The sequence below is a fragment of the Erythrolamprus reginae genome, chromosome 1 (genome assembly GCF_031021105.1).
Source record: "Erythrolamprus reginae isolate rEryReg1 chromosome 1, rEryReg1.hap1, whole genome shotgun sequence".
Classification (NCBI taxonomy): Eukaryota; Metazoa; Chordata; class Lepidosauria; order Squamata; family Dipsadidae; genus Erythrolamprus; species Erythrolamprus reginae.
Window position 1 is genome coordinate 359,981,098 of NC_091950.1, and position 24,152 is coordinate 360,005,249.

Below are 24,152 nucleotides of genomic sequence, written 5' to 3' on the forward strand. Positions count from 1 at the left end.
AGCAGCGCAAAAACGGGCGCTTCATTGGCAACAGAAGTCCGGAGGTAGGGTTTCCCAGTGAGGGGAGCCTCAGCAAAATCGCAGCAGCTGGCAAAAGGGGTGAGTTTTGGGCTTGCACGCATTAATCGCTTTTCCCTTGATTCCTATGGGAAACATTGTTTCGTCCCAAGAACTTTTCACCTTACGAAGCTCGTCCCGGAACCAATTAAGTTTGTAAGACGAGGTATCACTGTATATAATGTACAGTATACTGCTCTTACATGGGTTTCTAAGGAAAAAATAATTTCAATTGATCTATCAGTTTTTATGCAGGAAATAGCTAAGAATGCCTCTACTTACGAATTTTTCTAGATAAGAACCGGGTGTTCAGGATTTTTTTGCTTCTTCTCAAGAACCATTTTCCACTTACAAACCCGAGCCTCCGAAACCGCAACTGGAAAAGGCAGGGAGAAGCCTCCATGGGGCCTCTCTAGGAATCTCCTGGGAGGAAATAGGGACTCCATCCTCCCTGTGGTTTCCCCAATCGCACGCACTATTTGCTTTTACATTGATTCCTATGGGAAAAGTTCTTACAAACTTTTCTACTTAAGAACCTGGTCACGGAAGGAATTTCAAACAACCCGGTCTATACATGTTAAAAATTAGGTTTGAAAGATCACATCTAGTCATGTCACTATTTGTTTCATATTCCTGTCACCCAGTAGTTTTTCAGATATCTCAATAAAATTGTATCACTCCCAGTTTGGAAGAGAGAGAAATTTTTGGATAATGCAAATTTACAGATGTTTATTTCCTTGCCCGGATGTATTTCGTACATCGCTGTATAAAGCAATGTGGGATCAGCATCCAGGATCAGCATTGGCTGTTACATGAAAGAATACTGTAATCAAGTAACAAATGTGTTGTACAGTATTATTTATTCACTTTTGCAGCAATGTCACATATATAATTCATACAAATCAGAATTGCATACATTTGGGGGAAGCAGTTTGTAGATAAAATAAGCTTTATGGTTGATTTGATCATCCATAATTTGATTTGATCATTAAAATACAGATCGATGATTTGTATTGTAATGCAGAAAATTTTCCTTTTTAAATATATGGGATGGATTTAAATTTATAGAAGATGTGCTGCTGTCTGATTGGATTGTCATAGGCTGCAATAGTTTCTTTATTTACTTTTACCTTGGGGTAAGGGCAAGGGGGCCAACGATGCCAGGGCAGAATGTTCCTCATTGTCAATATAAATGAAGTTGTCCCATTCTCCATGCATAAAAAAGGACTATTAATAGAGGTGTCATGTCGTCATGGCAACATCACATGATGTATTGGGACTTTTCTCTTCTTCACTAACATGAGCTGGTCAACATGTGACGCATCTGGCCCGCGGACTGGCAGTTTGACATCCCTGGACTATTAGATCGTTAAATATTAAAAGTTTTGTAGAAAATAGAAAAGTTGGGTTATATACTTTATTTTATAGACTTCTTGGGATTAGAAGATACATTCTGCCTATAATTTGTTTAATGTACTATTCAATTTATAACTCCTAGTGAGTACTTTTATAATTAGAGACTCCTTAAAGCCCTTAAATTATTTGTTTTCTTTATCTCTCACCAGCTTAGCAAGACATTTACAGAAAGAGGCAGTGTCTCAACCCAACAATTCAGAATTCACAGAAGATCAAAAGGTACATGATGGTGTATACTGATTTCATGGTGAATCTATTTTTAGAAGGAATGTTTCATTTGTTTCTTGCAGTCATTTATATAATTTGCTTGTGTCGGCTGTGGTTTACAAGGGCTGGGCTTGTGTAGCACTTATTTGTATACACCAAATTCAGAGAGTGAACTTAATACTTCGGTTTTTTAAATATATAAAATAGTTTGCAAAGGAAAAATACCTATTTTATTGCATTCATATCTAATATAAATTATCTAAGAGGGTTATCATAATAGAGTATACATTTTTATCTTATTAAACATTGGGTTACTTTTTCCTATATACTAGTTATACATGCCTCCACTACATTAAGTAATACATTAGTATAGTTAAATGAAATGTGAATATGTGAAAAAAGAAATTATAATGCAGACAAGTGTGTTCTGAAATACCTGTTTTATATCAACTTTACAAAGTATGTATTACTTTTGGTGGATTATTGCATTTTTTTTTTAAGAAGACCAATCAGGTTTCTTGTTCTGAAAGCTGAAAGCCAAATATTTCAGGGGACAGGTTACCAGAAATACATTAATTCTTCCCCAGAGGTTTCTTCCATTAGGAATTCAACAACCCAGCTTTTTTCTCAGAAGCATCTTTCTTTTATGCACAGACTGCTACTTCTTGCTACGCTATTCCTCTTACATCAGGCTGTTGGGGAATAAAGAAACAGCTTAAGTGCTGCCTCTTCAATTGTGGTTGAGCTTTGTCATTAATAAAATGGCTCTGATTAATATGAAATATTACTGGTGGGATTTTATTCATATTGTTAGGCCTAGTTTTCAACCTATGAGCTCTGGCCCCACCCAAATCTAAACTTGTGAATTTGGAGACTTTGAGGACACTTTTGAATGGGAAGCTGCAGCTGGAAGGTGGACTTTCCCCTTCCCTCCTCTTTCCTCTTCCTCTTCCTGATAACATGGATGGAAGGGGCCTTTTACTTATTCTCAGGCTTTGTTGTATCTCTGCCATTAAGTAACAAATCCTTTGTGTAAAAAATATGTGATTTGATATGGGAAGAGTATTTCCCTACCTTGTCAAAGTAAATCCTACAAAGACATGGATTTGTTCATTTTTATGGAAGATGGGAATTGTTTTACAGAATACAGTGGTACCTCATGATACGAACCCCTCGTCTTACGAACAACCCAAGATACGAACCCGGGGTTCAGAAATTTTTTGCCTCTTCTTACGAACTTTTTTCTTCTTACGAACCCGCCGCCGCCGAGAAGCCCCACTGCCCGGCTGTCACCTTTTGAAACAGCCAGTGGGCTTCTCAGCCTCCTCCTGAACCCGAACGCCAAACCCGAACTTCCGGGTTCGGCGTTCGGGAGGCCTCCGAGAAGGGCCCCGGCTGTTTTAAAAGACGACAGCCGGGCGGCGGGGCTTCTCGGCAGCCTCCCGAACCCCGAACCTGGAAGTTCGGCAAAAGTTCGGGTTCGGGAAGCCGCCGAGAAGCCCCACTGCCCGGCTGTCACCTTTTGAAACAGCCAGTGGGCTTCTCAGCGTCCTCCTGAACCCGAACGCCAAACCCGAACTTCCGGGTTCGGCGTTCGGGAGGCCTCCGAGAAGGCCCCCGGCTGTTTTAAAAGACGACAGCCGGGTGGCGGGGCTTCTCGGCGGCCTCCCGAACCCGAACTTTTGCCGAACTTCCGGGTTCGGGAGGCTGCTGAGAAGCCCCGCCGCCCGGCTGTCACCTTTTGAAACAGCCGGGGGGCTTCTCGGCAGCCTCCCAAACGCCGAACCCGGAAGTTCGGGTTCGGCCTTCGGGTTCAGGAGGACGCTGAGAAGCCCCCGGCTGTTTCAAAAGGTGACAGCCAGACGGCAGCGTTTTTTTGCGTTGTTTTTTTTCATTGCACGGATTAATTGACTTTACATTGTTTCCTATGGGAAACAATGTTTCGTCTTACAAATTTTTCGTCTTACGAACCTCCCCTGGGAACCAATTAGGTTCGTAAGACGAGGTATTACTGTAGTTGAATGCATTTATGTGTTAATGTTGAGATGTAATCTCTGATATATATCTTGGGCTGACCAGGAAATTCTCTTTATTCTTTATAGTAGCAAAACTTCAGACATTTGGATGAATTAAGTACTCCTTTCTTTCTTTCTTTCTTTCTTTCTTTTCCTTCCTTCCTTCCTTCCTTCCTTCCTCTTTCCTTCTTTTCCCATGCTAAATTTTGACATATTATGTTTTGGGCATCTTAAACCCTTAGGGGTTTTTTTTCTTCCTTTTTTTGGCCATGTGAATTTCTAAAAATTCAGTTATAGAGGAAGTATTTTTATTTTATAAGGTTCTTAAAATGGATTTAAGTTTCTAAAAAGATAGAATTTCATTGAAGGTATAAAATTCTGCATGAAATCTGAAGTGTTTGCTTGTTTGGTGGTAACTAACAAATCTCGTGATCAAGGAATTTTAAAGATTATTTTTTTTTAGAAAAATATAAAGTGGGTATATTCACTTTATTAATTTAATGTGTTTAATAAGGTATTTTCATTAGTGAACAGTGAAGTAAGTGCCTGGTTGGGGATAGGATCATTAGAAAAACATTACTGAAGCTAAGGCTAGCTGTAGTGTTTTAATTTTTTTTAATATTTGTGTTGGGTGCGGTTCCTGAGAAACAGTTGTGAATAATACTTTTTGGTATCTTGCCACAATTCAGAAGAGGCTTTTATTTTAAAAAATTATCTACAAAACTTTCAAGAAAATCTGTACAGAATACTTTCATTCTTCAACTCTCAAGTGCCTTTTAATATATATCCCAAAAGTTTCTGGTTCATAACAAAGAATAGTTGCCAAATTCAAGGAGCAATATTTTTTTTAAGGCAAAAATACAATCTTTTCAGCATACTTGCTAAACTGGAAAAGGAAAGGAGGCTGAAAGCTCAATTACCTTTGCTTTATTGTAAAGGATAAGTGGGTGAGAATATGATAGAGGAAAATAGTATCTTTGTCCTTATTGTACATATATAAAAGTTTCTACTTTCATATATATAGATTCACAGTAATATATGAACATGTATATCTTCATTATGGAGTCTGCTAACTGTATGGCATTCTGTTCTACATTAAAAAATGAACATATTTGTGCATGAGACTGGGAACACAGTTTTGATTGTGTGTTTGCTGCCCTAGAAGCCATATCAAGGTTTTCCTTTTTCTGTTCTACCTATTGTGTTGCTGTTCCCTCTGGGATATATCCTTAACAGTCATTTTGGTTTATTTTTCATATAAAAATATTAATACAACTGGTAGCATCAAATTAATATGTCTTTCCTGTGTTGCAGAAAACTTTAGCTAAGATTGCAACATGCTTGGAGGTCAGAAGTGCAGCTTTGCAGGTATAATTCTGGTTTCATCTTTGATTTCTGTTTTCTTTAAATATTAAAAACTTAAAGAACACTTTCGGTAAAAACCTGACTTAGGGGCAGCTTTCTGTTATGTGTGATTTATTACAGCATCTTGGTCCAAGAGAATAGAAAAATTAAGCAACGACTTATAATATGAATCTTAAAAATGAATGATTAAAAATGACTTTGGAACAATATAAAATGCTAGTTTATACTGGTTTCTCTAATCTTTCCATTCAAGCAACTTGGAAGTTATAATACTGTAGTTATCTTCTCCCTATCCCTCGGCAAAACTGAGTTCATGCTGAGGGTCATGATGTCACCTTGATTAGATTAATAGGTGCTATGTGTGAGTGCGATGTTTTATACTCAATAAGATTATGGAATTTTTAATTAATTATGGTTGCACATTTTTATCCTTGTTAAATGCTGGTGGGTTCTTTTTTTTTTTTTTTGTAGTCTACCCAGTCCCAGGAAGAATTTAAGCTGGAGGATCTGAAGAAACTAGAACCAAGTAAGCATTTTCCTTTTTTTAATTAAAAAAGTACTAAAGAAATGCCCCCGCCAGAAAAATGGATTTCACCAAACTGTATAACTTTTATGCAACAGAGTGCCTTTTCCTTGCAAATGATTATGGTACATTATTCTTCAGGAAACTCAATTTATATAGCACCTTTTTTAAATAAGTAAAGTCTTAAAGGTTCATGTTACTACTCAGTAGTCTAGGAAGGAGTGTTTGGAATAAATAAGTAAAGTCTTAAAGGTTCATGTTACTACTCAGTAGTCTAGGAAGGAGTGTTTGGAATATAGTTTCTGTGGTGATTATTGAGTTTCTGTGGTGATTATTGAGTTTCTGTGGTGATTATTGAGTTTTTTAGTAAAAGATGTTGGGGCGTTGCTATCAGAATGGCTTAATTGGCAAAAGGATTGCCACAAATTGCTTAGGGAATCATTGGCTAAACTTTATTGGCAGATATAATTTTATTTATGTATTTATTTAGTCAAGCATGTATTAGATAACAGATATTTATTAATACATGAAATGGATATGAATAAAAGGGGACATTAGGACAAGGACAGTAGGCACATCCTTTACAGACCTCTTAGGAATGCGGTGAGGTCAACAGTAGATAGTTTAAGGTTAAAGTTTTGGGGGTTTGGTGAAGAAACCACAGAGTCAGGTAGTGTATACCAGATATTGACCATGCTGAAGTCATATTTCCTGCAATCGAGTTTGGTGCGGTTTACCGGTATCTATTGTGTGCTCGTATATTGTTGTGGTTGAAGCTGAAGTAGTCATTGACAGGCAGGACATTGCAGTAGATAATTTTATGTACAGTACTACACTTAGGTCAGACCTAAGGCAGTGTGGTTCTAAGTTGTCTGAGCCCAAAATTTCAAGTCTGGTGGCATAAGGTTGTGAGCAGAGGAGTGGAGGGCTCTTCTTGTGAAATATCTCTCAATTGTATTAATGTCTGATATACAGTGTGGGTTTATTATTTATTTATTTATTTATTTTATTCATTTGTCCAATACACAAATGCATAGGAAGAAAAATAGACATGTAGTAATATATATAAGGGTAAAAGTGAACTTAGAGGAGAGGATATATGAAAGAAAGATAATATATATGATAAGTGAGAGAAAGGAAAGACAATTAGACAGGGGACGAAAGGCACACCAGTGCACTTATGTACGCCCCTTACTGGCCTCTTAGGAACCTGGTGAGGTCAATCGTGGAGAGTCTAAGGGAGAAATGTTGGGGGTTAGGGGTTGACACAATTGAGTCCGGTAATGAGTTCCACGCTTCGATAACTCGATTGTTGAAATTATATTTTTTGCAGTCAAGTTTGGAGCGGTTCGTATTAAGTTTGAATCTGTTGCATGCTCTTGTGTTGTTGCGGTTGAAGCTGAAGTAGTCATTGACCGGTAGGACGTTGCAGCATCTGATCTTGTGGACAATACTCAAATCGTGTTTTAGGTGCTGTAGTTCTAGTCTTTCTAGGCCCAGGATTGTTAGTCTGTTTTCGTAGGATATTCTGTTTCGAGTGGAGGAGTGGAGGGCTCTTCTGGTGAAATATCTTTGGACATTTTCAAGGGTGTTGATGTCTGAGATGTGGTATGGGTTCCAGACAGATGAGCTGTACTCGAAAATTGATGAAGCAAATGTTTTTTTTTTATAATTTTTTGTATTAATTTTCATAAAAAACAAACAAATACATACAAACAATAAACATAAAGTGGGGGTGTATTTCCCCCGCTTCTTATGAAAGTATACATTCAAATATAGAAAAAGAATACATAATTAAAAATATGTTAATTATTGTAGAAAAAAAAAAGTTAATAAGTTTGAGTTAGTTTTACAAATCTTGAATTCAATGTAGATGTTAAATAGGATTAGTATAACATAGTTGCCAGAAAGATACCTTTAATATAACGCTAATTAGTATGATGAAATAATGTCAAACCATCAATCCAAAGATTTAAGCTAATATCAATTATTATACATCAAAGATCTTAGTATATTGCATTATATTTGTGCATACACTACTATATCATAATCATCAAAAAGTACTTTTGAACTAGTATTAATATTGTTATCACCTAGGTAAAAACAAATACAAAAGAAATAACTAAAAATCAATCTATATGTCTTATTTTTTCTTATCTATCCATTTATAAACATTGTTCCATGTTTCATAAAATTTAGTATCTTCTTGATCGTTTAGTCTTCTTGTCATCATGTCCATTTCAGCGCAATCTAATATTTTGGCTATAACCTCTTCTTCCTTGGGGATTTCCTCCCCTTTCCAATTTTGCGCATATATTATTCTAGCCGCGGTTAATATGTGTATAATTAAATAAAAAATTTCTTTCTTGTAGGTCTGATTTGTAACACCTAGTAAGTAGAATTCCGGGGTGTTATCTATATCTTGCTTTATTATTTCTTTTAATATTTTTTCAATCATCTTCCAATATGTTTTAGCTTTACCACATGTCCACCATTGATGGTAATAAGTTCCTATATCCTTCTTACATTTCCAGCATACTGGGGATGTTTTGGGAAACATTTTTGCTATCCTATTTGGTGGGAGATGCCATCTATAAAACATTTTAATTTGATTTTCTTTTAATGAAACTGATTTAGTCATTTTCCAATTATTGATCCACACTTTTTCCCATGTATCTATGTCTATTTCCTTGCCGATATTTCTACACCATCTTATCATAGTGTCTTTTAAAGTCAGCTCTATATTTTTATGAGCGATGAGTAGTTTATATATTTTCCCTATCATTTTTGTTGAATTAGTGGTAATTAAGGTAGTTAAAGGATTCTTACTTTTATTAAAAATGTAAAGAGTTTTATCCTTCTGATATCTAGATCGGATCTGGGCGTAGTGCCACCAGTCTATTATTATCCCTTCTTCTTGTAGTTCAATTCTAGATTTAAGCTTCATCTGATCATTTAATAATTCTTTATATCTATGAGTTATTTTCTTGTCTTTTATAGACTTTGGATGCGTTATTGCTTCTAAAGGAGCTAGCCATTCTGGGATATTTAAAAAATGATTTTTCTTTATGTCTTTCCATACTTCTAATAAGTATTTCCTTAATGTATGCCTTTTAAAATATGAATGGTTTTTGTCTTTATCATACCATAAAAATGCATGCCATCCAAGCATTAAATCATGTCCTTCTAGGTTAAGTGTTCTTTTATTATCTAGGATTATCCACTCTCTAAGCCATGTTAATGCAGCAGCCTGATAGTATAGTTTCCAATTTGGAAAGCCAAATCTTCCTCTTTCTTTAATATCTTCTAAGCAATTTATTTTTATCCTTGCTTTTTTCCCTTGCCATATGAATTTTTTAACTAGGTTTGTTAAAGTTTTTAAAAAAATTCCGCCTGGGTTTATTGGTATTACCTGAAAAAGAAATAAAACCTTGGGTAAAATATTCATCTTAATTGTTGCAATTCTTCCTAGAAAAGATATTTTCAAATTATTCCACATTGCTAAGTCTTTTTTAATTTCTACTAATAATTTTATATAGTTATCATTTTTTAATGTTATTGTTTTCGCTGTTAAATTTATTCCTAAATATTTTACTTTTTTTACAGTCTTTATTCCAGAAATACTTTCTAATTTGGTTTCTTGTGTTTTATTCATATTTTTGGTCAAGAAATGTGTTTTACTTTTATTTATCTTTAAACCTGCTACGTTTCCGTATTGTTCAATGGTTTGCAGTAAGGTAGAAACTGTTGTTGTCGGTTCTTCAATTATGAACATTAGATCATCTGCAAAGGCCTGGAGTTTATAGGTTTCGTCTCCTACAGTTAAACCTTTTATTTTAGGGTCCGCTCTTATTTTAATTAATAAGGTTTCAAGAGTCATGATAAATAACAATGGTGATATAGGACAACCTTGACGAACTCCCTTGTTTATATCAAGTGTTGGTAATTGATTGTTGTTCAGTATTATGTTCGTTGTTTGTTTTGAATAAATAGTATCTATTAGGTTAACAAATTTTGAGCCAAATCTCATTTTATTTAATAGCATTTTTATGAATATCCAATTAACGTTGTCGAAGGCCTTTTGAGCATCTAGAAACATTAAAGATGCCGTCTTGTCTGGGTGTTGTTCATAGTACTCTAGTATATTTATTACAGTTCTAAGATTATTTTTAATTTGTCTCCCTGGAAGAAACCCATTTTGGTCTTGGTGTATTATTCCATTTATAACTCTTTTGAGTCTCTCTGCATAGATAGCAATAAATATCTTATAGTCTACATTTAATAATGATATAGGCCTATAGTTTTTAATTTTTTCTGGTTCTGTACCCTGTTTGTGTATTAAGGTTGTCAGTGATTCTGACCAAGATTTGGGGATTTTTCCCTCAAGTCTACATAAATTAAAGGTTTCTAACATATGGTTTCTTATTGTTTCATTCTCTATCTTGTACCATTCTGCAGGTATGGCATCTGGGCCTGTGGCCTTATTACTTTTCTGTTTTTTAATTGTTGTTAGGAGTTCCTCCATTGTTATTGGTCCATCCATGGTGGCCTGTTGGTCTTCTGTTATTTGTGGTAAATTTGAAGCTTTTAAATAGTTAAAAACTTCATCTTCAGTGACATGATCTTTAGCATATAGCTCTTTATAGAAATTATACACAATGTCTGCCTTACCTTCTGTATCATATTTTATTATGCCATCTTTGTCTTCTAATTTTTGGATTAATTTTGATTGGCTCTGTTTTCTAAGTTTATACGCTAACCATCTGCCGGGTTTATTTGCGTGTTCAAAATATTGTTGCTTTGCTCTTTTGATCTTTTCAGTTAGTTGGTTTTGTTCTATAACTCTAATTTTATGTTTAATTACATTTATTTCTGTCTTTAAATCTCTGTTCTTAATGTGTTGCTGCGATAAGGATTCTAATTGTTTTAGTTCATTTGTTAATTGTAAGTACTCTAATTTCTTTTCCTTATTATGTTTTGCTGTATAAGATATTGTTAAGCCTCTTATATACGCTTTAACTGTGTCCCATAAATTCTGTGGAGTAGTGTCTGATGTTTTATTAATTTCAAAAAATATTTTTAATTCCTTCTCAATCCAATCCTTATATTTCTTATCATTTAATATATATCTATTCATCCGCCAGTTGTTCTGTTTATTATTCATCGTCATATAGACCACTATTGGGTTGTGATCAGCCCATGTATTAACATCTATCTCGACCTCTCTTATTTGTTCTGCCACCATTTTTGGCGCCCATATCATGTCAATTCTCGTCCAAATTTTGTGAGGGTTGGAGTAGAAGGTAAATTGCCTTTTGTGGGGGTGTCTTTCCCTCCAAATATCACTTAGTAATAATTCCGCTTTCATTTTTTGGAAAGTACTAGGTAGCAAATTCCTTCTTGTTTTTTTACCTTTTTCCCTTTTTTTGTTACCTCCCCCTCCTGAATGGTCTAATTGTCTATTCGTAATAGCATTGAAGTCACCTATTATCAATACATTGTCGATAGCTAAGTCTATTATTATTTGGTGTAAATTTTTATAAAATGTCATTTGGTCTTCATTGGGAGCATAGATAGAAACAACCACTAGAGGTCTAGGTTCAATATCAACTTGTACAATCAGTATCCTACCCTCTTTATCCTTATATATTTGTTTGGAATTTATAGAATTCTTAACATACATCACTACACCTCCTTTTTTTTTGTCTGCTAATGCAGCATACATTTTTCCAATTTTGGGATTCAACAGTAATTTTTGGTTATCTTTTTTAATATGAACTTCTTGTAATATTGCAATCTGAACATTTTGATTTCTAATTTTAGAAAAAATTTGCTTCCTTTTTCTTGGTTCGTTAAGTCCATTGACATTTACGGAAAAGATTTTTAAGTCTTTATTTGTTGTCATTTAATGGGGTTTTTGGTTTCTCGCTGAGGTTGAACTCTTCTAGGACCTTGGTCCTGCTCTATTACTTGAGCGGTGGCTCCCAAATCTTCTTCTTGCTGGGTTGGTAATTTTTCCCCTGGTTGCTGTTGAGCTGGTTGTAGTTGGACCACTTGTTGCTTACTTGTGTGATCGGAGTGGACGATGCCACTCTTTTCAAGAAAGTACATGGCTTGTTCTACGTTTTCCAGTTTGTACCTTGTAGAACGCCATGTCAGAGAAAGTCCTTGTGGAATAAGCCAACGGTAAGTGATATTTTCTTTGATCAAGATTTTAGTTAAAAAGTGATAATCTCTTCTGTTTTCTCTGACACTTCTTGGAACTTGTTTTAGTATCTTTATGTCTACTCCATGTCGTTGAGGCTGGGAATTTCTTGAGTAATGAAGTATCTCATCTCGCAACGCTTTTCTTGTGAACTTAATATGTATCTCTCTTGGGAGGTTGTGTCGACGGATATAGCTATTCGAGATTCGGTATACTTCATCGATTTCTTTCAGTAGAGCTGCAGGATCCTCTTGGAGTATACCTCCAATAATCTCCGCCATAGTCATTTTTAAATCTTCATCTTTTTCCTCTTTTATATTCTGAAATCGAAGTCCGTACGAAGCTCGTTGCATCTCCAGCTGGATGATTGATTCATCATATCTTCTGTATCTTTCATCAGCTCTCCCTTCAAGGTAGTCCATTCTTTTCTCATTTTTATCAGATTGCTCTTCAACTTTTTTAACTCGGTCATCACTTTCTTGGAGTGTTTGTTGGATCTGCTTTATCTGGTCTTTCATCTCACCCATGTCAGCTTTCATTTGGGCCATCTCCACTTTGAATTCTGCCAAGTCCGCTTTTATGGCTTCTCTTTGTTGTGTTGCCTCCTCCTTTATGGCTTCTCTTTGTTGTGTTGCCTCCTCCTTTATGGCCTCTCTTTGTTGAGTGGCGTCTTCTTGTGATTTAACCATGAAGTCCTTCAAAGTATTTAAAGTCTCATGTATAGTTGCAAAGTTGGACTGCATTGTTTTGTCTTTGTCTTTATCTTTGGTGGACATGGTTATCACCTGGTGTGAAGGGGAAGAATGCGGTGACACTTGTGGAGAGAGGGTAGTTGGTGTAGTTTGTTTTTTTGCTGTTTTAACAAGGGTTGAGGTATGGGACATTATCAAATTAGAATCCACTATTTCAAATTTGAAATTGGTTTCAATTTATATATAGTGAAAAAGAAAAAAAATTGCTATAAATTCCAAATCTGTGCAGTGTAATTCCAAATCTGTTCAATGAAATTCCCTTAAAATATAACTATACCAATTCAATACCAATTCAATTAATAACAGAATTCAAAAAAAAATATTATTATTCAATGCCACAAGAAGAGAGAACAGGTATTAACCTTTGCAAATAAGAGGGAGACAAAAAATAAAAGAAAAAAAGAAATATCAGCTATATATAGAAAACAAAAGAAAAAGCATTGGAGGAGAAGCTTTGGGAGGAGGGAAGAAAGGGGAGAAAGGGAAAAAAATAAAAGTTATTAAAGTTATTAATGAAAAGTGAAAAGAGTTGTTCAAAGGGAGAAAAGAAAAAGGGAGGTAATATTTTAATTCAACTATTTAAAATAGAGCAGGAACCCAAGGGTTATTAACAATGCATATAGTTCAAGCTAAACTTCTTCTAATAATAAGAATGCACAAGGAATTAAAAAAAAAGTCAAAGGAAAGTCAGGAAAAAGAAATAATTATGCAAAGACACAATAGCAATATTATATACTTAAGTTCTTCTTATGGAACCTGTAATTTTGCTAGAAAGTAAAGATGAAGATCCAAGTCTCAGAGGGTGAAGTTGTATTTGGTTTCAGTTCAAGGTTCAAAGAGTAAGACAAATCAGAAGCTTGCTTGTATTCAGAATGAAGTCAGTTTATTTTCCAAGTTCAAGGCAGGAACAAAGAAACAAATCCCAAGATGGAGTCAAGTTAATTTCTATGCAGCAGGGCAGATGTTAAACAAAAGAATTCTCAACAAATAATCCAAAAGGAGTCAGCAAATAATCCAAAAAGGCTCAGCAAGTAATCCAAATAGGTTAATCCAATAGTAAGTAATCCAAAAAAGAAGTGATTTCAATCTCTTCTAGATTCCATTTAGTTCATAGTTATTAAATTATTTCATGTTGTGAAAAAGAGCAACAAGAGAGAGAGAAAAAGGCAGCAAAGCTGTGTTCCTCCGCTTCAAAATTTAAACCCAGAACATTATGATTTTGACAGTCTATCAAAAACCAATTCTAATCATCACTAGTAATTTCCTTTAGCAGTTAAAATTTTCTAAATAGTCATGTCAAATTTAGGCTATTTTGTTAAACCATGAAGTCAAGAAATTATTTTATAGGTTCCAAAGTTCACGTTCAAGATGGAAAAGTAAAAGTAAAAAAAAAATTAGATCCGGCTGTTATTTGCGGATGAATTCAAACAGGGAAAAACTTTCACTTTCGCCCTGAAGAAAAAAAGACTTTTACTTAAAACTTTCACGATCTTCTCTTTTGAACACGAAACACAATGGAGATTTTTTACCTTAGGTCCTTTGTCTGATATTCTTTTTCAATCAAGAAATTTTGTACTTTCACTTCTTAGATTTTTTTTTCTTCCCGCTGGGTGAGGGGAGAAAGCGCTGGCCGGTCCTCTTAAGCAGAGAGGAGCGGTTCTCCCGTCTCCGAAGCTGCGGGGCGAACCGCTGCCTCCGGAGTCCTGGCGATGGGTCCTCGGGCAGAGGAGAGCCCCCTGTTCATGGATCGGGCCATCCGGGCCCGATCCGATCGCAAATGCGACCTTCGGAGGGGGTAGAAGGGATCGCCTGGCAGAGCCCTGCCAGAAACGTCCCGCCGCGATCTCCTCCAAACCGGAAGTTCTGATGAAGCAAATGTTTTGTATGCTCTACCAGAGAAGAAGCTATGCAGTATTAGGTTAATAACTCCTAATGGTTTTTCCCCCCAATGTTGTTATAGTGGGCTCTGGCACTTAGATAATTAGAGATGAATACACGAAGGTTTTTGACAGAACGAGGGTCATCTACAAGGTTGTGTCCATCCAGTTTGTATTTTATGTTCTATTTTTTTTGGCCAATATGTATTTGCTGGTTGAGATTTGAAATTGCCATTTGTTTGATCATTCTGACACATAATCAAGGTCTTTTTGAAGGTTAGCAGTATTGTTGGTGGTGTTGAAGAGATTCACATAATTGGCAAAGAGAACGCAGTTGCTTTTAATATGATCACAAAGGTCATTTATATAAAGCATAAAGAGAGTTGATCCTAGAATGCTGCGTTGGGGGACACCGCTGGTAACGGTACAGGCCACTCCCTATTTTGACCATTTGCTGCCTGTTTGACAAGAATGCAGCTGTCCAATTATCCAGAGGTACAGAAATGCCATAAGATTTAGTTCTAGAAGTAGTTTGTCATGTACTACTGAATCAAAAGCTTTACAGAAGTCTATGTAAATTGCATCTATTGTTTTTTTTTAATTGGAGCTTCCTTATTGTTATGGGTAATTTATTTTTCCTAATTTTGGGCGTTATTAGTGGTAAGTATAGGTTAATGACTCTTTTGACTTCGAGCAAAAAAATGTTATAATTGTCTTGAGCAGTATTGCAGCCAGTGAATAGAATTTGCCAATCAAGAGATGAGAGATCGGTGTCTATGAGATCATAGTTGGCTTTTTTTAAGTTATAATTGGGGAACCCATCATATGATGGTTTTTGTAAGGTCATATGATACAGGAAGTACTATTAGTTGTTTAATTATCAGCATATAATTCTCTTAATTTCTTAATTTGTTCCTGCACAATATCAGTCCTAGATATTGCCTAAGTTAATTTACCCTTTCATGACAGACAACTCTGTCTTCTAAAGATACCTTGAGCTGGTCAGAATCGAACTGCTGGCAGTCGACAGAATTAATCTGCAATACTGCATTGTAATCCCTGTGTCAGTACAGCTTGTATAGAAGTTTCATATTTAACATTTGCTTATTTAAGTGATCTTAATAATGTAGGGAAAATATAATAAGGACTTAACTGTTTTCTTATTCTGATTATAAGGATTAAGCCTATAATTTTTGATATAATTATGTAACATTTTGATGGTAATTATTACTGTCTTTTCTTACAGTCTTAAAGAGTATTCTTACCTATAATAAAGAATTTCCCTTTGATGTTCAGCCTGTTCCACCAAGGTATGGAAAAATTGCATGTTAGAAAGAACCTATGTCAGAAATTGCAAAATTTCTATATTTCAAAGGGTCAATAGATTTTACCAATTACTGGATCCTATAGATCTACGTATATTGGTGTATTTCAAGTTTTATTTATATCTTTTGTAAAATAAGTTAGAAATCACTTCATTTTTATACTATATATAGCTTGTGTTCTGCACTCCTACTCTCTGTTAGCTTTTTTCTCTGCCTATCCATCTTTCTGACTAATTATGTTTGTTAGTTTTTGTTTTCATGTTCTATAAAAAATGCAAAATACAGGTCTGCCCAATGTAGAAATTTTGGGATTCAATTCTAAGCTTCTGATACTTGAATGGAGGCCATAAATATAGATAGTCCTTGGCTTACAATCATGATTGAGGTCAAAATGTTTGTCGTCAAATGTTAAGTGAATTTTGCCCCATTTTTACAACCTTTCTTGCTACAATTGTTAAATCATTGCAAATGTTAAATTAGTAATTCGGTTAAGTGAATTCTACAGCCCCATTGACTGTGCTTGTTAGAAGGTCGTAAAAGGAGATCACATGGCTTCAGTGATGTGATTTATATGATATGATCATATTTATGATGTGATCACATGACTGCAATCATCATAAATATGAACCAATTGCCCAGCATCTGAACTTTGATCACAGGATTATGGGGATGCGGCAATGGTTGTAAGTGTGAAAAAGTCTCGTATGTCACTTGTAATGGGCTGCTGTAAATTCAAATGGTCACTAAATGAACTGTTGTAAGTTGAGGACTACCTGTGTTCCCAGTCTTATATACTGGCAGTTCCTATCCAACTCAGTTTTAAGTTATAGTATGTTGTTTCCCTTTTTAAAAAGGAAAATATTAGCACCTGGTGAAGAGGAAGACTTAGAATTTGAAGAAGATGAGGAGGAAGGTGGAGCTGGAGCAGGATCTCCAGATGCATTTCCTGCCAGAGTCCCAGGTAAGAGGCCAAACTGAATCAAATGCAGTTATCTGGCGGGGACCAGGGGAGGGGCAGGAATGTTAGATTTATAGTTAGAAATAGAAAACGCAAGGACGGGAAGGAACCTTGAAGGTAATCTAATCCAGTCACTGACCAGTGCAGGAATTCACTCTTGCAGCCGTCTAGCCATCACTACTTCCTACTGTTAAGATTTTTTTTTCTCTTGTCCAATTAAAATCTATTTCTTGTTCTTTAAATCCATTGCTTCTAGTTTTTGTGTTCTGGAATAGTTTCGCCCCATCTTCTGCAGATATTTGAAGATAGCTGTCAAATCTCTATATAGTTTTCTGTTTCCAGCTTAAACATACTTTATTTATTGGATTTGTATGCCGCCCCTCTCCGTAGACTCGGGGCGGCTAACAACAATGATAAAAACAGCATGTAACAATCCAATCCAATACTAAAATAACTAAAAAAAAACCTTATTATAAAAACCAAACATACAGACAGACATACCATGCGTAAATTGTAAAGGCCTAGGGGGAAAGAATATCTCAGTTCCCCCATGCCTGACGGCAGTGGTGGGTTTTAAGAAGTTTACAAAAGGCGAGGAGGGTGGGGGCAGTTCTAATCTACTTCGCCACCTTCAGATGTTCCTCATAGGTTTTTCTTTTCCAGGCCCCTTTTCTCCTATGATATGCAGCAGAGTTTTTTTGGGGGGGGGGCGGTTTGAGGGGTGGGAGGAATTTGCACCTGGAAGTTTGCTTGCTAAACTTCTTTCTGAATAAAGAGCAGCTCAGCATGCCTCTGCTAGAATGCCTGTGTGCTAAGATTTTACGAGATGCCCGTTATTGTTAGCTGAACTAAAGAATGTTGTCCCTTATCATCTGGAGATGAGATGAAGGACAGAGAGCAAAACAGAAATGGGGAGTTTCCTTAGAAAAGCCTGCCCAATATCAAGAAACCTTGCTTTGTGAAAATCTATACTAATTTTTTCAGTTGTCAAATTCAGATTGGGTTTTGAAGTTTACCGTTTTATCAATGCATAATCCCAATGGAAAGTGGTGCTTCATATTTATTTATTATTAGCCAGTGGATAAATACGTTTATGGATTATCGGTCTTTACTAAGCAGAAAAAAATGATTTAAGCATAGCTAACGTCTAAACTCAGGAAAGGCATGGCTACCCTGAGATGTGCTGACAGGTGTCGTGAAAGTACCCTACACTCAGTCTAAACTACTTTTTCCTTTATTGGATCCTAATTTCTGATAATTTGTCTTAAGTGCCAAATTGATTGCACGAAAGTTAATCAGGGTTATATGCTGGCATGGATAGGGCAAAAAAGCATGAGTGATTTTTTTTAAAAAGAGAGGGGCTTCATACTTTCTTATGTTTTGGTTTTTAAAATTGTATTGTTTTTAATCTTGTATGCCACCCTGAGTCCATAGGAAAAGGACAGGACTGCCTATAAATGTAAACAAATTAGATATAGATATAGATATATAGATATATATATATACTGCTCAAAAAATAAAGGGAACACTCAAATAACACATCCTAGATCTGAATGAATGAAATATTATCATTGAATACTTCGTTCTATACAAAGTTGAATGTGAACAACAGCATGTGAAATTGATTGTCAATCAGTGTTGCTTCGTAAGTGGATTTTACAGAAGTTTGATATACTTGGAGTTATATTGTGTTGTTTAAGTGTTCCCTTTATTTTTTTGAGCAGTGTATATAGATGTGTGTGTGTGTCCAAATAAATAAATAAATAAATGTTATTTATTTATTTTTGTTAGCCGCCCAGAGTCAATTGGCATTCGGCAGCATATAAATCTTGTTAGTTAGTTAAATAGATAGATAGATAGATAGATAGATAGATAGATAGATAGATAGATAGATAGATAGATAGATAGATAGATAGATAGATAGATAGATAGATAGATAGATACCCCATGCAACAATTGTGGTTCAAAAGTAGCCCCAGTTTTAACAATTTTATAAAAGCTCTGTCATTTGCAATTAGTTACTAATATAAAATTGGTGCCTCTTGAGGCTTGAAGTAAAAGCCTGATGTGGCCAGGAACTGCATTGTATTTCTGTTCATCAAACTTACCCACTAGCTGAAGTTTTCAAATTTAATTTTAAAAGCTTTGGGAAGGGGTGAAAGCACTAAAATTGACCAATTTTGGACAGCTAGTAAATGGTTTTTTGGAAGTGTCCGAAATGAGTCTTCGGAGTTTTCGGAGAGGGGCGGCATACAAATCTAATACATTATTAAATTATTATTAAGTAATATAGTTCAATCTTGAAGTAACCTTCTGCCAGTGAAACAGCACTAGCTGAAGTCAATACCCATTGCAATTTGTTTGTACTAACCCAGGGGGCGGCAGCTTGCGGCTCCAGAGCCGCATGTGGCTCTTTGGGCCCTCTGCTGTGGCTCCCTGTTGTGGCAACGGTATGGCTGGAGCCTTAGCGCAGGAGCAAAGTGCCTCTGTACTTGCCTTTGTATGACAACAGCATTCGGCCTTCGTCGCGCAAGCAAAGAGGACTAGGAGAGAATAGCGGGAGCAGATCTTGCATGGTCTTCCTTTTCCATTGTGAGCGGGGCCAAGAAAAAGAAGGGGGCAGCTCGAGGAAGCTCCCCTCCCCCAGCCTAGGACAGAGCACAAAAACCCAGCTGGGTGAGAAGAGGCTGTCCTGGCAGAAGCGTCCCCATTGGCGAGTCAGAGGGTGGCGAGGCCTGGCCCAGATTTCACAGCTAGATAATGTTTGCCACCTCCAGACATGAGCTGCCACCTTTGAAATGCCGCACGCCTTTGAGGAAGTCGGGCAACAATGACTCGGGAGTGGGGGCAGCAGAGGACTGAGCCACCCCATCCTCAGCAAGCCAGGTCTGGAGGAGGGTGGAAAGTTGCAAGCCAAGTGCTGGAGAGTCAGGAGATGCTGTTCCACATTGCCCCAATATGCGTTTCCAGCACGTTCCTCTTTCCCAAAGTAGGATTATAGGGGGGGGGGGGGGGCAGGGGGAAAGGAGCAGAGGGCATGGGAAAGGATAAGTGGGCTTCCTATGCCCAGGTGTGACGCCAAAGGTGAAGCAGAGTCTAAACACGTGTGTTGGGGAAGGTCCATGGTCACAGTTTATCCTCTTCCATTCACCTCTCGCCTTGCTGTGTTTTTTTCTTCCATCTGTAGCATGTGCATGAACAGTTGCAGGGGTTCCCGGAGGTAGATGCAACCTGAGAGTTGGGATTTTCTCCTCCCATTGCATAGGCTGCGTGCAGGGAAGGCCCTCAAAAGCAAGGATGCTCAAACTGGCTTTGCCTGCTTTTTTGTTAATGTCTCTGGAACCGATGCTAGAGGAGAAGCCCGGCTGGCTTTCCTTTTGTGTAGGGCAAATGGGGGAGGTCCCCTCCTCCTGGAGCCCATTCCTACCACACTCACCCCTGGCAATTCTACCTCTCGGGGCAGAGAGCCGGGCGCACGTCCAACACCAACAAAGCTGGAAATAACTGCCTGCTGTTTCCTGCTGCAGTTGGGCAGTGCGCAAAAGACAGATTCTGCTCCTCTCAGGGCAACATTGTGGTGCTGTGCTATAACAGCCTGACAGTCGTTTCTTTTGCACCAGAAGGTTTATTTTTGTATCTTTCCAGAGACAGAAAGAACGTGGCCAAATTTCCTTACAGTTATTCGCTGGGTGTGGGGAGTGTGGGAGAGGGAGGCAGGGAGGGAGGCAGAGAAAGAGAGAATCTATTCCCCCTAAAATCCTTGAATGGTCTTATCTAATCTACTGAGCTGCACAACAAGAAGAAGCATAAGACCAAAAAACTGACAGGGATTTATAAAATCTGTAACACAACAATCCACGCCTTGCTATTTATTCTTCATTTGGCATTTTACATGGCAATAGTTTCTCCCAAACTCCATGATGCTCTCTGTAAAGGACAAAATACACTCCTATGGTTTTTAATGACTATGAATGGAGATGATAGTTACTAGGTGAGGAATGAGTGACTGAGATGAGAGAAAGAGAGAGAGGGAGAGAGAAAGAAAGGCGAGAGAAAGAGGGAGGGGTAGATAGGGAGAAGAAGGGAGGAAGAGGGAGAGAGAGATGGGGAGAGGGAAAATAGAGAGGGAGAAAGAGAGATGGGGGAAAGAGAGGAAAAGACATCTGTTTTCCAACACCAAAACCCACAAAATCTGGGTAGGTGTGGCTGGGAGTTGGTGTCATGTGACTTGGTGTCAGTGAGTGACATTGATTTGGCCACGCCCACCCAGGTTTTGCCGCTCCCATTGTATTGTTTTCTGTGAGAAAGGAGTCCAAGTGGCTTTTTGAGTGTTTAAGGCTGCTGGCCCATGTATTAACCAAATGTATTCTAGGGGACTGGTAAGATCAGATCTTCATATTTAGCAACTTTAAGACTTGTGGACTTTAGCTCCTAGAATTCTCCAGCCAGCTATGCTGGGAGTTGAAGAATTCTGGGAGTTGAAGTCCACAAGTCTTAAAGTTGCTGGCAGGCCAAAGTCTCTAATTCAAAATGATAGCGTTTTGAGTTAGAGACTTAGGCTTGCCAGTTGCCAGGTTTGGAGACCCCTGGGTAAGATCTTTTAAGATCTTATGAAGCTAAAAGGAGAAGAGTTAATAAACTTTATATTGGTTCTGTTGAAAATCCATTTATGTAATATTAGATTTAGCACAATAATATATGATTGTCACTCTTTTCTACAGTATGTTCATTGCCATGTCTAAATTATATAAACTTCCAACATAAGCTTAAGTTCCAAGAAATACTGTTTTGGGGATATATCCATCTACAGTGTTCCCTCGATTTTCGCGGGTTCGAACTTCGCAAAAAGTCTACACCACGGTTTTTCAAAAATATTAATTAAAAAAGACTTTGTGGTTTTCCCCCTATACCACAGTTTTTCCCACCCCATGACGTCATATGTCATCGCCAAACTTTCATCCACCTTTAATAAAAAAAATTTAAATAAACTTTAATAAATAAACATGGTGAGTAATAATCTAAATGGTTGCTAAGGGAATGGCAAATTGTAATTTAGGGGCTTAAAGTGTTAAGGGAAGACTTGTGATACTGTTCATAGCCAAAAATAGTGTATTTACTTCCGCATCTCTACTTCGCGGAAATTCGACTTTCGCGGGTGGTCTCAGAACGCATCCCCCGCGGAAAACGAGGGAACACTGTATTACACAAGTAGACTTTTCCCATAAACCTGCATGCATCATTCAATTCTCTAGATAAGAATAATTGGGTACAACCCTGACCTATGTATGTCGATTAAAGTGGTTAAATGTAATTTTGTAAAAGTTGAAATACCATGGTGCTGAGATGATGCCATTTAAAAATGAATTTTGAGATAGATTACACATTATGGTACTAGATTTAGGAGACTGTTTTGCTGACATTGTAACTTCCATTGTGTGTACTTCATTGTACAATCTGTTTCTTTTCACGGATCCCATATTGCATTATTTTGCTGCCTAATCATTCATGGTCTTGTCTTATCTTCTACTTGCATGGCTCCATTGTGTAACCATGTGCTACATCCTTCATCTAATCCAGGAACCAATGAAGGTATGATGATATTCTAATGTTAATAGTTGCTGTTTATTAAGATAATCATATTGCGATTGTTTTATTATTTAATATTGTAAATACGAAAACTCTTATGTTAAAATTTGCCATTTGGATCTCCCCCAACCCGCACCCCAAATAAATGGTAGATGATGAATGTCTATCCTAGAGGCACAGGATCAAATTGTACAAATTTCTGAATTGCTTTTGACATGGAGAAAATCTATTTTTTTAAAAAAAACAGTCGGCATGTGTGGAGATTGTAGAAAGTTTTTTGCTATCAGAAATGCAAGTTTGTTTTAATACACTGTAATAGTTGATTCAGATTTATACTCATGTATGTGACATACTGTGAACATCAAGAGTGAGCAATGTTCTGATGTTTTGTACTTTTGTTCCCAGTGCCCCATCCATTGTAGCCAGTGGGTTGTAGAACTTATCATTTAGAAGACTTGTTTTGGCATTTATGTCTTAGGTTCCAGCAGTGGTGCTACTAAAAAATTATTAAAATATATCAAATGTCCCCTTCAATAAAGAAGGTTGTATGGTACCAGAATTTTGCTGTGTTTATTGTTTACAGTACCCTTGAAACATTCTAAGTTTCAATGTCTTCACCCATGTCTCATCTCTAAATATATGTATCATAGCTTAAAAACTACAAGTCTAAAATATCCAGAAGGCAATTATATTGCCTATCTCTGGATTGGGGGGGCGCTGCAGACTTTGACTCGGACAATAATTCTGCATTTGGCTTTGACTTTTCCCCAAATTGGTATTTAGCAAGTGGGTTTAGTCTAATATTCGAAAAGAAAATCTTTAAGTCTACTCTTGGCTCTCTCCCAACTGTTAACTACTTGTCTTGTCATTATGGATATGTTTCCGTGTTTGTTTGCTCATTCAATTCAGCTGTCAAATTATTTGGAGGGAGAATTTATTAGATAATGGTTCCTTGACTCTTTTTGTTCAACTATGAAAAGGATCCTACTTTTCCAAGATGCTGTAATTTATAGTCCGATCATATGAATAAATTATGCCAGAGATTGTATCTTATGAAGTTATTATCAGATATCCTTTTGTTGACAAGCTTAATAATGAGAGAACAAAAGTATTAAAAATGCTGAATGACTTTATTATTCTGACCTATTTTTCCCTCAGGTACTTTATTACCCAGATTACCATCTGAACCCGGGATGACATTACTAACTATCAAAATAGAAAAAATTGGTCTTAAAGATGCTGGGCAGTGCATTGATCCCTATATCACACTCAGTGTGAAAGGTAGGTATATTTTTCTTAATTGATTTGGCATGTAATTTTGGTCCTTTTTATCCAATATTAGCTAGAATTGAATGGGCAAAATATTCCAGAATTTAATCGGCATTTAGAGTTTACAGTATTTCTTTTCCCCATGGAAACTCTTCAACATGCTGTCTTTCTAGAACTGCCTTATCGTGACTCCCTACAAGACTTAACACGTGAAAACTCATGTGTGTTTTTAAATTTTCTAATGATGGGTCACTTTGATTTAGCATACAGAGTTCTTGAAATTTAATCCTCCATTTACATAGCAGCTAATTTAAGATGATTTTTAAAAAATAGATTAACTTTTCCTGAATAGTGAAAGGGTACAGTTGGTCCTCAAATCTATTTCCATTAAGTTAGTGTCCATTGCTTAATGTTGTAAATTCAGGTCCCAATTGCCGTTAGAAGTCAAAAATTACCTGTATTTAAAAGATTTGCATCACTTTTTTAAAAAAACCTTTGATAGTTGCTTTTTGGCCACATTACTTCAAATGGGAAATCCTAGTCCCAATTGACATTAGAGTTGAGGACTACTTATATTAAATGGTTTCTACCCGCTAT

General features: G+C 36.7%; 1 protein-coding gene across 1 annotated transcript in view; it reads left to right on the forward strand.

Annotated features, from left to right (window-relative positions):
• AIDA (axin interactor, dorsalization associated) overlaps positions 1-24,152 on the forward strand; it is a 36,985-nt gene that overhangs the window by 9,142 nt on the left and 3,691 nt on the right. The window contains exons 2-8 of the mRNA XM_070734366.1: positions 1,623-1,692; positions 5,010-5,063; positions 5,532-5,586; positions 15,664-15,727; positions 16,597-16,703; positions 22,278-22,289; positions 23,445-23,567. Of these exons, the coding sequence (XP_070590467.1) occupies positions 1,623-1,692; positions 5,010-5,063; positions 5,532-5,586; positions 15,664-15,727; positions 16,597-16,703; positions 22,278-22,289; positions 23,445-23,567 (485 nt within the window). The remainder of the gene's footprint in view (positions 1-1,622; positions 1,693-5,009; positions 5,064-5,531; positions 5,587-15,663; positions 15,728-16,596; positions 16,704-22,277; positions 22,290-23,444; positions 23,568-24,152) is intronic.